This window comes from Eurypyga helias, unplaced genomic scaffold (assembly GCF_000690775.1).
Source record: "Eurypyga helias isolate BGI_N326 unplaced genomic scaffold, ASM69077v1 scaffold36018, whole genome shotgun sequence".
Taxonomy (NCBI): Eukaryota; Metazoa; Chordata; class Aves; order Eurypygiformes; family Eurypygidae; genus Eurypyga; species Eurypyga helias.
This window is the reverse complement of record NW_010268210.1, coordinates 62,574-74,909: the sequence shown is the minus strand read 5'-3', so window position 1 is coordinate 74,909 and position 12,336 is coordinate 62,574. Positions and strand designations below refer to the sequence as shown.

Below are 12,336 nucleotides of genomic sequence, written 5' to 3'. Positions count from 1 at the left end.
CTGTAGGACTATATCTTAAGTAATTTCATTGGTTTTAATTTTGTTTAATTGGAGCTACCTTTAATTTCCTTTTCAAGGTGGGCCATTTATTGATTCCTATGGGGCTGACGTTTTCCAGTTATTGAACCACAACTTGTAGTATTTCAGGTATGATTAAAAGACTCTTTTTCTTAGAACAAAATTTGAAAATAAATAGGAAATAAAATTTGCTATTTTGATGTTTCTCCACTTCCATGCAACAAATACCAGCATAAATTAGCGTAGTTGAGTCAGGTTATAATTAAGTTCCTGGCCAATGAAGGTTTTCCCTCCTGTCCCAGTCTCTCCCTGCAAGCCATAAGTTGAAGTGGAGATTCTGACTTCCTAGTTAGAGTAGGTAAGAATGTAGTGAGTAGTAATAATACGTACTTGTCTTTAGACCTGTAGCTCACATGCACTTCGAATTGCTTCAAACGGAACTTGTTTCAGTTCTCTGACTTTATTACTTTAAAATAATGGTCTTATCATTTTATACCTTGTGTCCTTATATATCTTATGGGGAATTTTTCTGACATACATAAAAAGGAGTGTTGCTAGTATGTTCACCTTAATTTGGTTATAAATTGGTGCTTTTTGTTGTGTGTTTGATTTTCTGTCATATCACAGTTCTGCAACGTCTTCAACATTTTTTATGACAACAAAGCCAAACCCCTGTCAGCTTGTCACGCTGCCACAAGATGTCATGAGAAGCCGTGTCTCGCTTCAGGATGTGTGTGCTGCGCAAGTCCTTGGCAGTCGCTAAGTGGTTGTTGTGGAACGATGGGTTCTGAAAGGGTGTTTTTTCCACTCCGAGTTTACTCCAGTAAGAGGAGAAATGTTTTTCCAGGAAGTGGAAAGGACTTTTTTCCCATTAAATCCAGGAATGTCCCAAAGTCTCAGTGCTTTTGCCTCTGCGTTTAAATTCCCAGCTGAGTTTTCCCTTTAAAATCTACTATCAGCTTGCAAAAGCCTTCATGCAGCCATTTGGTGATGTTCCATCCCACACAACTGTAAGGAGGTGTTTGGTGTTGTCTACGCTTGCCAGAGGGAAACTCTGCAGAGAATTTGTAAGTTGCTCAGATCTCCCACACACCTTGGCGGAATTTTTGATGGATGGTATTAGAGTGCAGTCCTGTCAGGAAGTTAGTTTTATCTGCCATTGAGTTCAGTGAGGTCTGTGTACATAGTTTTAAAGTACTGAATGTGCCTTAATGGACTTTTATCTATCTTATTTCTCCAAGAACTAAACAGGAAACATGCTAACATGCCAGGAGAACTCTTGAAAGGTCATGTGGGACCAGGATCGACTCCTGAGTTGTATCTCAAAGTGCGTCAGGGAGGCTGAGCAAAACAGCATCGCAGAAAGTAACCACAACTTTTTAGTAGGAGAAATTGAAATCCCCCAGAGTAAGCGTCCAAAATAAGTTGCAGGACGGTATATTTCTCAGGCCCCACAAAGGCCAACAAATACTACGTGGTCTACAAAGTTTGACAGAGAAAGACCTTGCTTCAGAAGAGCACAGAAAGCTGGCAGGATGTGGAAAAGTGAGGGAAGATTCCAGCTGATTTGTGCTAATCCAGTAATTTGGATTCTAGACACAAAATGGTCACTGAGGTAAATTTAATAAAACATTAAAAGAAGGCCAGGAGCCTGAATAAATACATGGTGTCCATCAACAGTCCCTGGATACTGTGTTGATTCTGTGTTTGAACATGTGTCTTCCCCTAAAGATATTTAATTGAACTAAAACTGGCGTGGGACAGAGTTTGTTATGATTGATTCATTCCCTATTAGAAAACAAAACTCTTTGATGTGTGTGAGCGAGCAGTTCTGTTCCTCGTGCCCTGTGAATTGTCTTCCCGACTGAGCCGAGTACTTCACAGGCTGGAGTACTCTGTGAGCAGTGCGCGCCTCAGCAGGCACTATGCATTCGTTGTGGCCGATGTGGAGATGAATAGAACTGACAACTAAATAATTTCAATCTCTTTCTAGGAAAGAATCTGCCAGGGTTCCAACTTCAGACAAAGCTGAAGGTAATTAACTATTCCCAGAGCTGTCCTGAGAGGAGAGAAAACCCATCACGCAAAGCTGTATGCTTGAAGTACCAAAGCTTCAAGGTGCTCAGGACTGTGATGGACTCTCAGACCGTAGACTTTGATGGGCAGCACTGGTGAGAGCGTATTTTCACTGGATATTTGTGGAGGGACACGTCTGTCCCCCTCACTGACAGGTGATCAGTGTTAGATCTGGTAAAGGCTGCAGAGCATACAGGCAGCTGTGCTGTGACTGCTGTGACTGTAGGGGGTCAGGGTGCTTTTTCCTGCACCATAACAAAGCTTGTGAGTTTCTTTTTTAATGAGTATGGCTGGCACCTGCCCTGTTCAGGAAGAGTTTCATTACAGCTGTTACGTATAGGGATATTTAGTGTATTCGGTGGGTATTCAGATACAACCACACAGTTTAGTCTGGGTTGAAGTTAATGTGAGGATACTGGAATCTTCATTTCAGTTTTTGATATTTTAGGTTTTAATAATTTTAAGTGAATATTTTAATGCATATAAAATGCAGAAATGCCTCTCAATAAATACTTTTTTTCACTGGTAGCCAGGAGTTGGTACTGGGCTATGCAATTTAACACTTTCCTAGGAAATTAGCTTCTTCATTATTTCCAAAATACAGAGATACCTGAACCAAGTCCAGTGTAAGTATAGTCTAATAGGGCTTTTTAAAAAGCAAATTTTAATTTTTTTTTTTTAGTTCTGAGGTGTAATGGATTTTCTGATTTAGAAACATGTGTGTTAAGAACCTTTAAAAATAATTCATTATTTCTAAACATTTTTTGTTGCTGAATAAGGTGTTGCCACAACTGCTATCTGTGACAGTATAACCTACAGTGGAGATGTGAGACTTTGAAACTGCAAAGGGATAGTGGTGACAAAAGCTAGAAATAAGGCCTCATCTTCTATTCAGCCTTCCTTTAAACTGGAGGAAATGCTTTCCACATTTATAAGGATTATACTGTTGCTTTTCAGATGTGATTCAAATGTATGTATCGAAAGAGGGAAATTATAAAACATCATTGTGTCATTAGGAATTCTAGTTCCATTTGAATAGGAAATGTTCTATTTATGATCCTTAAAGAAAGCCATCAGATCATTAACAGCATTCCCATTTGTAGGAGAAAAATGTAAGAATAAGCTTCTGAAGGTTTGTAAAATGAACATTTTTGAACACTTCATTCATTCAATTTCTGGGCACATTTAAAAAATCATGGAAGAATTAATAGAGGCTATGTGGCAAATAACATAGAAAACCCTCAGTGAAATTCCAGTGGCTTTTAGAGTATTCGAGGTTTAGTGTTTGAGTGAAATAACTGTTTTTTTCTCTATAACACAAGGGGGACCTACTTTTCCTTTCATGTACTCCAGGGTGGATGACAGGTGACTTCACAGACCTTGGTGGCATTACCGTTCATAGACCTAGGAAGAGAACGGGTGAATAGAGTGTTTGCTGTCGTATGAGAGGGGTAATTTTTTTAAAAGAAACGGATCTCAGTTTCTGGATCTGAATGTACTATAAACCTTGACATCAGAATATTTCTGCTACATGAGTTCAACACTAGAACTTCTGAAACTTCACGTATGTGAGGTTATTGTCTTTCTGCACGTGCATCCTATGAACAGGGATGCGAAAATGTCAGTGAAAAGCAGGCTTTTTGCATATACTGCTGCATTTGCAGCTTCATAATCCGAGAATGTTGCACATTTGCAAGGGCAGAAAATGGACCATGCTGATGAGCGACGATGATGCAACATACACGTCAACAACGACGTCACTGCTGCATCACAGCATATCTGTCTTTTGAGTTCTGTTTGTCATGTTAGCAATTTACTAGCAGCCCTTGATTTTTGCAGCAGGTTGATTGAATTATGGCCTAACACTGGTAGGAGCAGAGGTGCGCTGAGCTATACCACTTCTGGGCACGAGCTGATTGATCGTTGTGACACTGAGCCTCTGTGGCGTCACTCTGGTGTCAGCGGCAGCACAGGGTTCTGCAGGGAGGACAGTCATTACTCCTGAACCGTGTTCCTTTTTTCTTCATTACAGTCTCTGTGCTGGTCTTATGGCCTAATTTACCAATATATTGGAGAGAAACATGTATATTTGATTTTTTTCCCCATGAAGCCAGGAAATGGGGAGTTGATTTTATATTAAAGCAACCTGATTCATACTTTCCTTGAAGAACTCCAGAGTTAAGCATCTTGGTCTTCTGTTAAATGCAGAAAGGAAACACTTCAGCATTTGCCAATATTTGAAGGAAAAGTTTGAGATGTTTTGAAGTATTTCTTTATTTCTTGGCTAAGCTGTATATATGCATTTATTTATAGCAAATTCCCTATTTTCTGTGGTTGCAAGTTTACCGCAAGTAGCTTAGCGTCCTTCCTGTAAAGGACAGAGACGCAATCCCATTCTGGAAAGCGGCATTTGGCTGTTTCCTCTCCTCTTGTGGTAAACTACGGTGCGTGCAGCTGCAATGCAGCTGTTGGGAGTGCAGTGGGGAGCACAGAGGCAACCTGCTTCGCTGCACAGTTCACATCTGTCCTTGGAAAAATTCAAATTGACAGGAAGCGTACTGAGGCCATATGGCAGCAGAACAGTGTTCAGAACAGGCTGCATCGTAAGCACAGGTTTAATTTCTAGCACAGCTTTTGAGGCAGTTGGGTCTGGATCATTAAGAACAAAAGTTTCCTACTCTGAATTACCACTGTGTGTCAGCAGCTGCTTGAAAACTTTGGGCAAACTTGGAAATATCTTCTGCAGAAGCACGCGTTTGAGTCTCACACAAGTGACGGGACTTCCTGTACCTCACTCATTTTATGTGTGAGTTACCTGCTCTGTATGTTAAAGAATCAAGGATGTGTATCGTGGTGCCGTTGTCAGGCCTTTGCAGCTGCCACCTGTGCTGATGGGACATTTCTTCTGCGAGTAGTCTGATATGGCTGATCGCACTCCTGTGGGACCTGGCTCGTGGGCAGTATGTTGTCTTTACAACACTTCACCAGTTCTTCATCCCTTTGGATTTTGGAGCACTGGAATGGATTGACCGTTTGAATGCATTTAGCTGAACAATAGCTTAATATGAGTAAGATGGCAGCTTCTCGGTGTGATTCTTAACCCAGAAAACAGAACGCTCCTTTTCTATTTATCTAATTAAAGGAGCAGTATAAATCAAATAGGAAAAGCTGAAATTGTTCATCCCAGTCCTTGGTTGACCTGCATCAGTCAAAGGTTAATTTCACAGGATCACAGAACAGTTCAGTTGGATGGGACCCCTCAAGATCATATAGCTCAACCAGCTGCTCAAAGCAGGGTCACCTAAAGCAGGTTGCCCAGGGCCATGTCCCGTCAAGGGTCGAGCATCTCCAAGGATGGAGATTCCACAGCATCTCTGAGCAACCCGTTCCAGTGTTTGGGCACCTGCACAGTAAAAAAGGTCCTTTCATGTGTTTACAGAGAGTTTCACATGCTTTACTTTGTGCTCATTACCTCCTGTCCTGTTGCTGAGTGCTACTGAGAAGTGCCTGGCTGTGTCGTATTCTCACCTTCACATCAGGTGTTTACACACATAGGTCAGATCCTCCTGAGCCTTCACTTCTCTAGGGTGAACAGACCCGGCTCTCAGCCTCTCCTTGTGTGACAGATGCTCCAGGCCCTCAACCATCTTTATGGCCCTTTGCTGAACTCGCTCCAGCGTGTCCCTGTCTCTTGTGCTGGCAAGCCCAGCGCTGGACCCGGCACTCCAGATGTGTCCTCACAAGGGATGAGTGGAGGGGGAGGATCACCTCCCCTGACATGCTGGCACTGCTCTGCCTGATGCAGCCCAAGACATGGGCAGCCTTCCTTGCTCTGAGTGTGCACTGCTGGTATTCCTTCCTTGGAGGCTTCCCTTCTTGTCAAAATTCCCATTCCCTCTGCCTTAGCAAGGGGTAACTCAGGGCTGCAGAGATACTCCCCTGTTTTTCTCATGGCTTTCTTTCAGAATCATGATTATGGTTAAAAATACTGTTACATGCTACAAAATTACAGTGTAGGCTTATAGTGTTCACAGTAAAGACTCAGCTTAAACTGAACAATTAAAGAAAAATCAAAACCCACAGATTGTTTGTGAGGTGGGTTCTATTTATATTTCACCATTGGTGAAATATTTACTGTTCCTTTATGGATTTGTTTGGTTTTAGAAAGCAAGAAAAAGATTCTGTTTGGAGAATGCTGGAAATTTTTCTTTGGGATTATATGAAATGTCATCCATATAATAAGTTTTTATTTCTTTTCCTGTGTCTCTCCTGTTTCTCTGTAAGAAATATTTCCTAACTGAGGAATTGCTTCCAAATAGCTACGATGGTGGCTTTGAAAATATATTATCAATCAGTTTTGCATGTGGATTTTCTTTATTTTTTTGAGAGCAATGTGAGATTGTGACTTGTTGCTGAACTGGACTTATTGCTTACTCTCCATGATTTCATTCAGTGTCTCCACCCTAAGAACTTTCCTGCTAGTAGAATGTCTTTCTCTGCTTAAATTTCTCCCATATATTCTTTATGTTCCAAGCTGAATGGATGACGGGTTACATTTAATTTCTCCTCTTCTTTGCATCTCTGTAATTTGACTAGAGGTGCTGGTGAGTGCCTTCTGTAGAGGAGGCAGAGAAAAGCTGCCTATCACTGCCTTGCTGTGATTTGACACTGTGAACATCAGAGCTACCAAATGTGTGCCATATCCTGCCTTGGAGTCACAGTTTTTGCTTAAACTGGGGCAACCCTGACACTGGTGGAGCTGCTGGGTGCCATCACCTACCCCTCAACTGTATTTGTAATTGTGTGTCTGGTTGCCCGCAGTCCTACTAATCGCCTTCCTAGTAATGAATGGTGCTGAGGATCAACAATTCACTTTGCAGTCGGTTGAGGCCTGTCATATTTCCCAGATAATATAGTCAGGATAGTCCCTGGGTGGTTGTTAATACTTAGTTAAAAAGAGCCAAAATATTTTATATTTTGAGTAATTTATTTTCCTGCCCTTCGGCCTTCTGCTTGCATGCTGTGCTATTATTAGTAACGTTGATTATCCTTCCCCCCTCTTCTCTTGCAAAACAGAATGACATGTCTTTTTCCTGGTACGTGCTACTTTCACACATGGGTTCGGTTTCACCGGTGATCAAGAACAGATGGGTCAGTCGTGTGTGAGAACTAGTTAAGTCTGGCTGCTGCTGGGCTGATCAGAGTGGGCTAGTGGATGTGTTTCTTTCTTTATAGATGCAAATGACAGTGTGATTTTAAATGGGAACTTGTCTTTCAGTTGCCCTCCGCAGAGAAGAGGCTAAAAAGGGGAACACTTAGTTTTTGACAAGTCTGAAACTGGTGATTTTCCTGGGAGAACTGTATTCTCCGTATTCATGGGCTGTGCTGAGTGCATCAGCTGGGGACCTGCCAGAAATGGTGCTAATTCCAGGAGCATCAACGCACGGCGGAAGTCCCTGTTCAGAGCGTCCAGCAATGGCAGGGACATCAGCCAGGTTCCGTGTTGACACAAGGTTTTTCCCCATCTTTCTGCAGAGCGCGTTCCGTATTAGGCAAGCTCTACACAGCATTAATAAATGCCAAACACATTTTCAGCAGCTGTGCGAGAAAGCTGCCCAGAGTGACTGTTTATCACTCACGCTCCCTCTGACCCAATCATACCCACATTACCTGTACAGAAAGCTGATCGGAGGGGGTAAATCTTTACAGCTTCTCATGAAAGAAACAGTTGATCATTTATCACCAGACTTAGCCTTTATGGCTGTTTACGATTCTTCCGCTCATGACAGTAGGAACACGTGGGGCCCCAGGAAGTACCAGGACGCTGAGAATGTTTTGAGAAATGCTACTGTAGTGAGCGTGAGAGCCTCAAGTGCAGGGTAGTTTATACCATGATCTGGATCAAGTTTTGGTCTTTAATAGCAATTATGAGCTTCAGCACCGAGCTCAGGACGGAGTAGCCATGACCGCAGATCCAAAGTAGTTTTCAGTGGTGGGGCAGATCCAAGGAGAGTTTTGAGAAAATTCACAAATGCGTATCTCAGCTGACATAATTTTTCAAGTCTGTGGTGTGAACTTTTCCTTGCTACTGTTGCCATTAAGGCCGCGAATGCTTGGATGAAAGTGTGTTTTTATGAATCGCCTCGCTGTTCTCGTTCTGTTAGGCATTCAGGCTGTGTAAGTTCTAATGCTCTGCCTGCCTGCTCTGTGTAAAGATGATATTAATCATTAAGGCAGCCTTTACCTTAAGTTGATGAAGCTTCTTGTGCTCTTTTTAGACCCTCCTCACTATATGAATTGCCTTAATAAAAGATATAATTTCACTTGACAAACTTGTAGTTTTATTGACCTGTAATGGACTAAGGATATGACTAAGAACACTAAGTACAGCGAAATAAAAACCTGTTGTTAGGGAAGAATAAAAAGAAAGGCATCTTTGAATAAAACCTTCTTTAATAGTTTTTAGAACTCGATTCTAATACAGGTGCTCAAGGACATAATTGGCAATGTATTTAACAGCAAGTACAGTCTCTTCACAGGTTGGCTTTATCTGAGATTCAGGGAGAATAAAACCGTATCTACCAGTGTCTCGGAGCTCAAAAGTGAAAGAGTACTTGATGCCTTGATCGTAAGCCCAGTCGTCAGAGCCCCCTGCAGCAGGATCTGTTGATAAAGAAATAAAATAGAGCTTAACTGGAAAAGTGTGGCTACGCATTGAAATGTGATACACTTTGGAGTCAAGTCACGTAGTCAGAAGTACTGAAAGGACAGATAAAAAGGAATATTCTGTGAATTGATTGATTTCTCCCGCTCATGGAAAAGCCTTTGTGATTTTAGGCCATTTGTGAGCTTCGTTCCAGCTGATGCGTGCAAGCAAATGCAAACAAGCTAAACAGCTCCCTCCTGTCAATATTGTGGGGAGACCATGGGAGGAATGTCTAGGGAACAGGAGAATGGCATGCATGCATTGAGTTGTTTAGGAAGATACGGTAGCAGAAGCAAATATCCTCTCACTGGATAGTTTTTGAGGTTCATACAGATCTGAAAGAACTGCAGATCTGGGATATCGGCTCCATATTTTTCTTCTGGAGAAATGGTACCCTCCCTTTCCTGTACTTTGGTACAATGAAGGCAGTCTCTTTTGCTAAGGAAGGAGCCTCCAGAGTTTTGCTAAGCATGAGCAAAACATTTGTTTAAAGGAAAAATATCCATAAACACTCAAAAAATTGTGAGAAACTGGAGGGTTTTTGGTTTTGTTTGGGTGGGGTTTTTTTACATTATTTAAGAGGAATAGAGAAAAGAGATTAGTTTTCATATTTGGGGAAATTAAGAGATCTTAAATATAGGAGATATTAAAGTTCTAGGAATCTAGATTTGTCCACCTCAGCTCGGCTTTTGGCAATGCAAAGGCTATATCCTGACAGCTGAGTTCCCAAGAAGGGCAGGAGAATGAAATTGTAATTAATACATGTCGCAGACTGTGATGCAAAGTAAAGGAAATAATTATCTGTGTTGCTAGAGTGTTTGAAGCCATTCTTAAGGATCCACATCACCTTTTCAGTTTGACTGGAGATACTGGAAATGTTTAAAATCTCAGGTGGAGATTCTTATGTATAGATCTAAGCTGTGTATGATTCAGGAATTTGTGCTATGCACATGAATTTCTAACCACTTTACCACGTTGCTTTACCTTCCAGGGGGTCACACACTCCCTGGGGTCCTTAAGGAATATATCGTCCCATATTTTAGAAATGGCAGATTCCATATATATTGCCAAGTATGTGCATGCAAAGAAATAAGGAGACTATTTAGGAAGAGGAACAAGAATCACGAGAAAACTGCATTTGATTGTCTTAGTAGCACTTCAGAGACATGGCTTGTATATTCAGGCCAGTACTTACAGATGGTTGTAGCTCCTGGGCCGTATGTATATTCGGTGTTATACAAACTGGCCAGCTGTTTGGATGCAGCACGGGCAATGGAATTCTGTGGGAGAAGAATAATGAGAAATGAAGATTTTCAGAAGCTTTCTGGGAGTCTAAGCAAATACATTGTTGAATAAATTGAAGAGCCATGCTTGAGAAGCTTGTATTTGAAAACTGTTGTTCATCTCTTGGAATGACTAGATGTCAGTAGCTGACAAGGCACAGCCTGTCCTGTTGCTGTGAGAAGAGTTTATTGGTAAAGAGGTTCTTCCCCAAGCTTTAATGGGGTGTACCGCACTCTGTGCCTTGCTCTGCTGATGTGCAGCTTGCTGTATAGTCCAGTGGAGTTTGGATGGGTAAGGGGACAGTCGGTAACAGGATTTTCTATACTTAGAAGAACCTTGTACAAGATTAACACTGAATAAAGAATCTTAGAGATAAGAGAATGTTAGAGAATAGTAATAACTTAGTACAGTAAATTGTGAACATACAATAGCCTTTCTTTTCTGTCTATTCATGCAGCTGTAAATTCAGAGTAGAGTCAGCTTAGTCAGTAGGGTTGAACACTGATACAAGTGGAAGCAGATTAAGGTCTTACATTAACAGCCAGAAAAGGCATAAATTACCTTGGAACCATATGTAGTCTCATTAATTTCAATTAATTTCCTGTGCACAGAGGGACTGGTTCAACTCCCACTGATTTCAGCGAGGGTTGCATCAGGCCCATCAGTCATACTGTGAAGCTTTGTATGTTTGCATAAGGAAAATTACAGACTTTTCTTTGGAACGTGTGGCTTTTCCAGTTCTTCATTATACAGCATGTTGGTAATAAGACATGAAAACTGTTACTAACAGATGATAAATATGAATGATTTTGGAAAGCAGATGTTCAGTATAAGAGTAAGCAATGGGTTGCCATATCTTTCTTTATAGCTTGCAGCTGAATGGCTTACTATTCCAGGAATTTCCTTAAGCCCCTGCTTTCTCTGTAGGTTACCCTCTGGCTTACTTCCCAGTGGGACATATATTGTAAAACATTCTCAGTTCATCCTTATGCCTCAAGTGTTCCTCTGAATTACTCAGAAAGGCATATTGGACAAAGTGGTTAGAAAATCTTAGTCAAGCAAGAGAACTTTCTCACCTTCTCCAAAACAGCATCAAAATAGGTTTGCATTAGTGTTGGCAGCCCACTTTATTGCAGAATTGCAAGTGTTTCCCCATTCCCAAATGTTAGACTTTGAACGTCCTAGAATTATGGGAGTTTGCTGTAGGAATCTGTGGTCATTTAGCACGTAAAGAATATTTAAACAAGGCAGACCAAAGACTATCTGAAGCTTGTCCTTCCACCCGTAACAATGGCTGTACCATTGTTGAATGCGGGGTTCGGTTTCTGGCCTCTTTATCGTCCCAACACAAGCAATTGTAGGAAGAATGTTCTTGCTTTGCACTTCGCAATCTTGGTTTCAGAGCAATTGGAGCAGCTGAGCTCATGCCAGTGTTGGGGTTTTTTTTGTTTGGTTGGGTTTTTTTAACCCCTTAAGAATCTGATTTTTCTAAATTCCATGATTTTTAAATCATGAGGGAACTTTAGAGGTTGGAGACTATAATCTGCTAGTGATAGCATGTTTTCTTCAGTCATCTTTTGTTTATAATATATACGTTGAATCAGCAGCTGAGATTAAGTCAAATCTCTCAATAGTAAATGAATTTTTAAATGTAAACTGATTCTTCCTCTTTTCACATATATGCAAAGTGGAAATTACATTTTCAAAGATAGCCTGATGTTATGTACGAACCTATTAGTAACTCGTATTTGCTTTCTCTTTAGTAAACTGTATGGCGGGGACGATAGAAGAGCAGAGCTGCTCTCTGGGAAGACCAGGGCATTCCTTTCACTCAGCTGCCAAATGAGGGCTTTAAATCATACCAGAGCAGATACCAGAAAAAGTATATCAGGAAATCTTTTTACCTGAGGGATTTTTTATTATTGTCCAGGAAGTTGTGAAAAGAGAGATTTGTAGAAAAAACAGTTGAGATTTCCAGCTGTTAAGAGCCTGGAATCCAAATAAACAACTTCCTCAAGCTCTCCAGGTTGGAGATTGAGGTGGTATTTTAAATGACACTCTCTAAGTGAAGAACATGACTGAGCATTTATGACTTCATCATGAAATTAAACTTTATCAGAACTTTTGGCATCTGATTTTTTTCCTTTAAGTGACTCTCTACCATTTGCTTTCCTAATAGATTTATAGTCCAGAACCTAAAGGTAAAAAAAAAAAAAAAAAAAAATCCCACTTTTAAGAACCAACACAATCTC

At 41.0% G+C, this 12,336-nt stretch overlaps 1 protein-coding gene across 2 annotated transcripts in view; it reads right to left on the bottom strand.

Moving 5' to 3' along the window:
* Positions 1-8,569: 8,569 nt before the first annotated feature.
* The window catches only part of CPB1 (carboxypeptidase B1 (tissue)), a 19,407-nt gene continuing 15,640 nt past the window's right edge, over positions 8,570-12,336 (bottom strand). For both annotated transcript variants that reach the window (XM_010157692.1, XM_010157693.1), the window contains exons 10-11: positions 9,996-10,080; positions 8,570-8,757 (exon numbers count right to left, since the gene is read on the bottom strand). In XM_010157692.1, coding sequence (XP_010155994.1) covers positions 8,570-8,757; positions 9,996-10,080 — 273 coding nt within the window. The remainder of the gene's footprint in view (positions 8,758-9,995; positions 10,081-12,336) is intronic.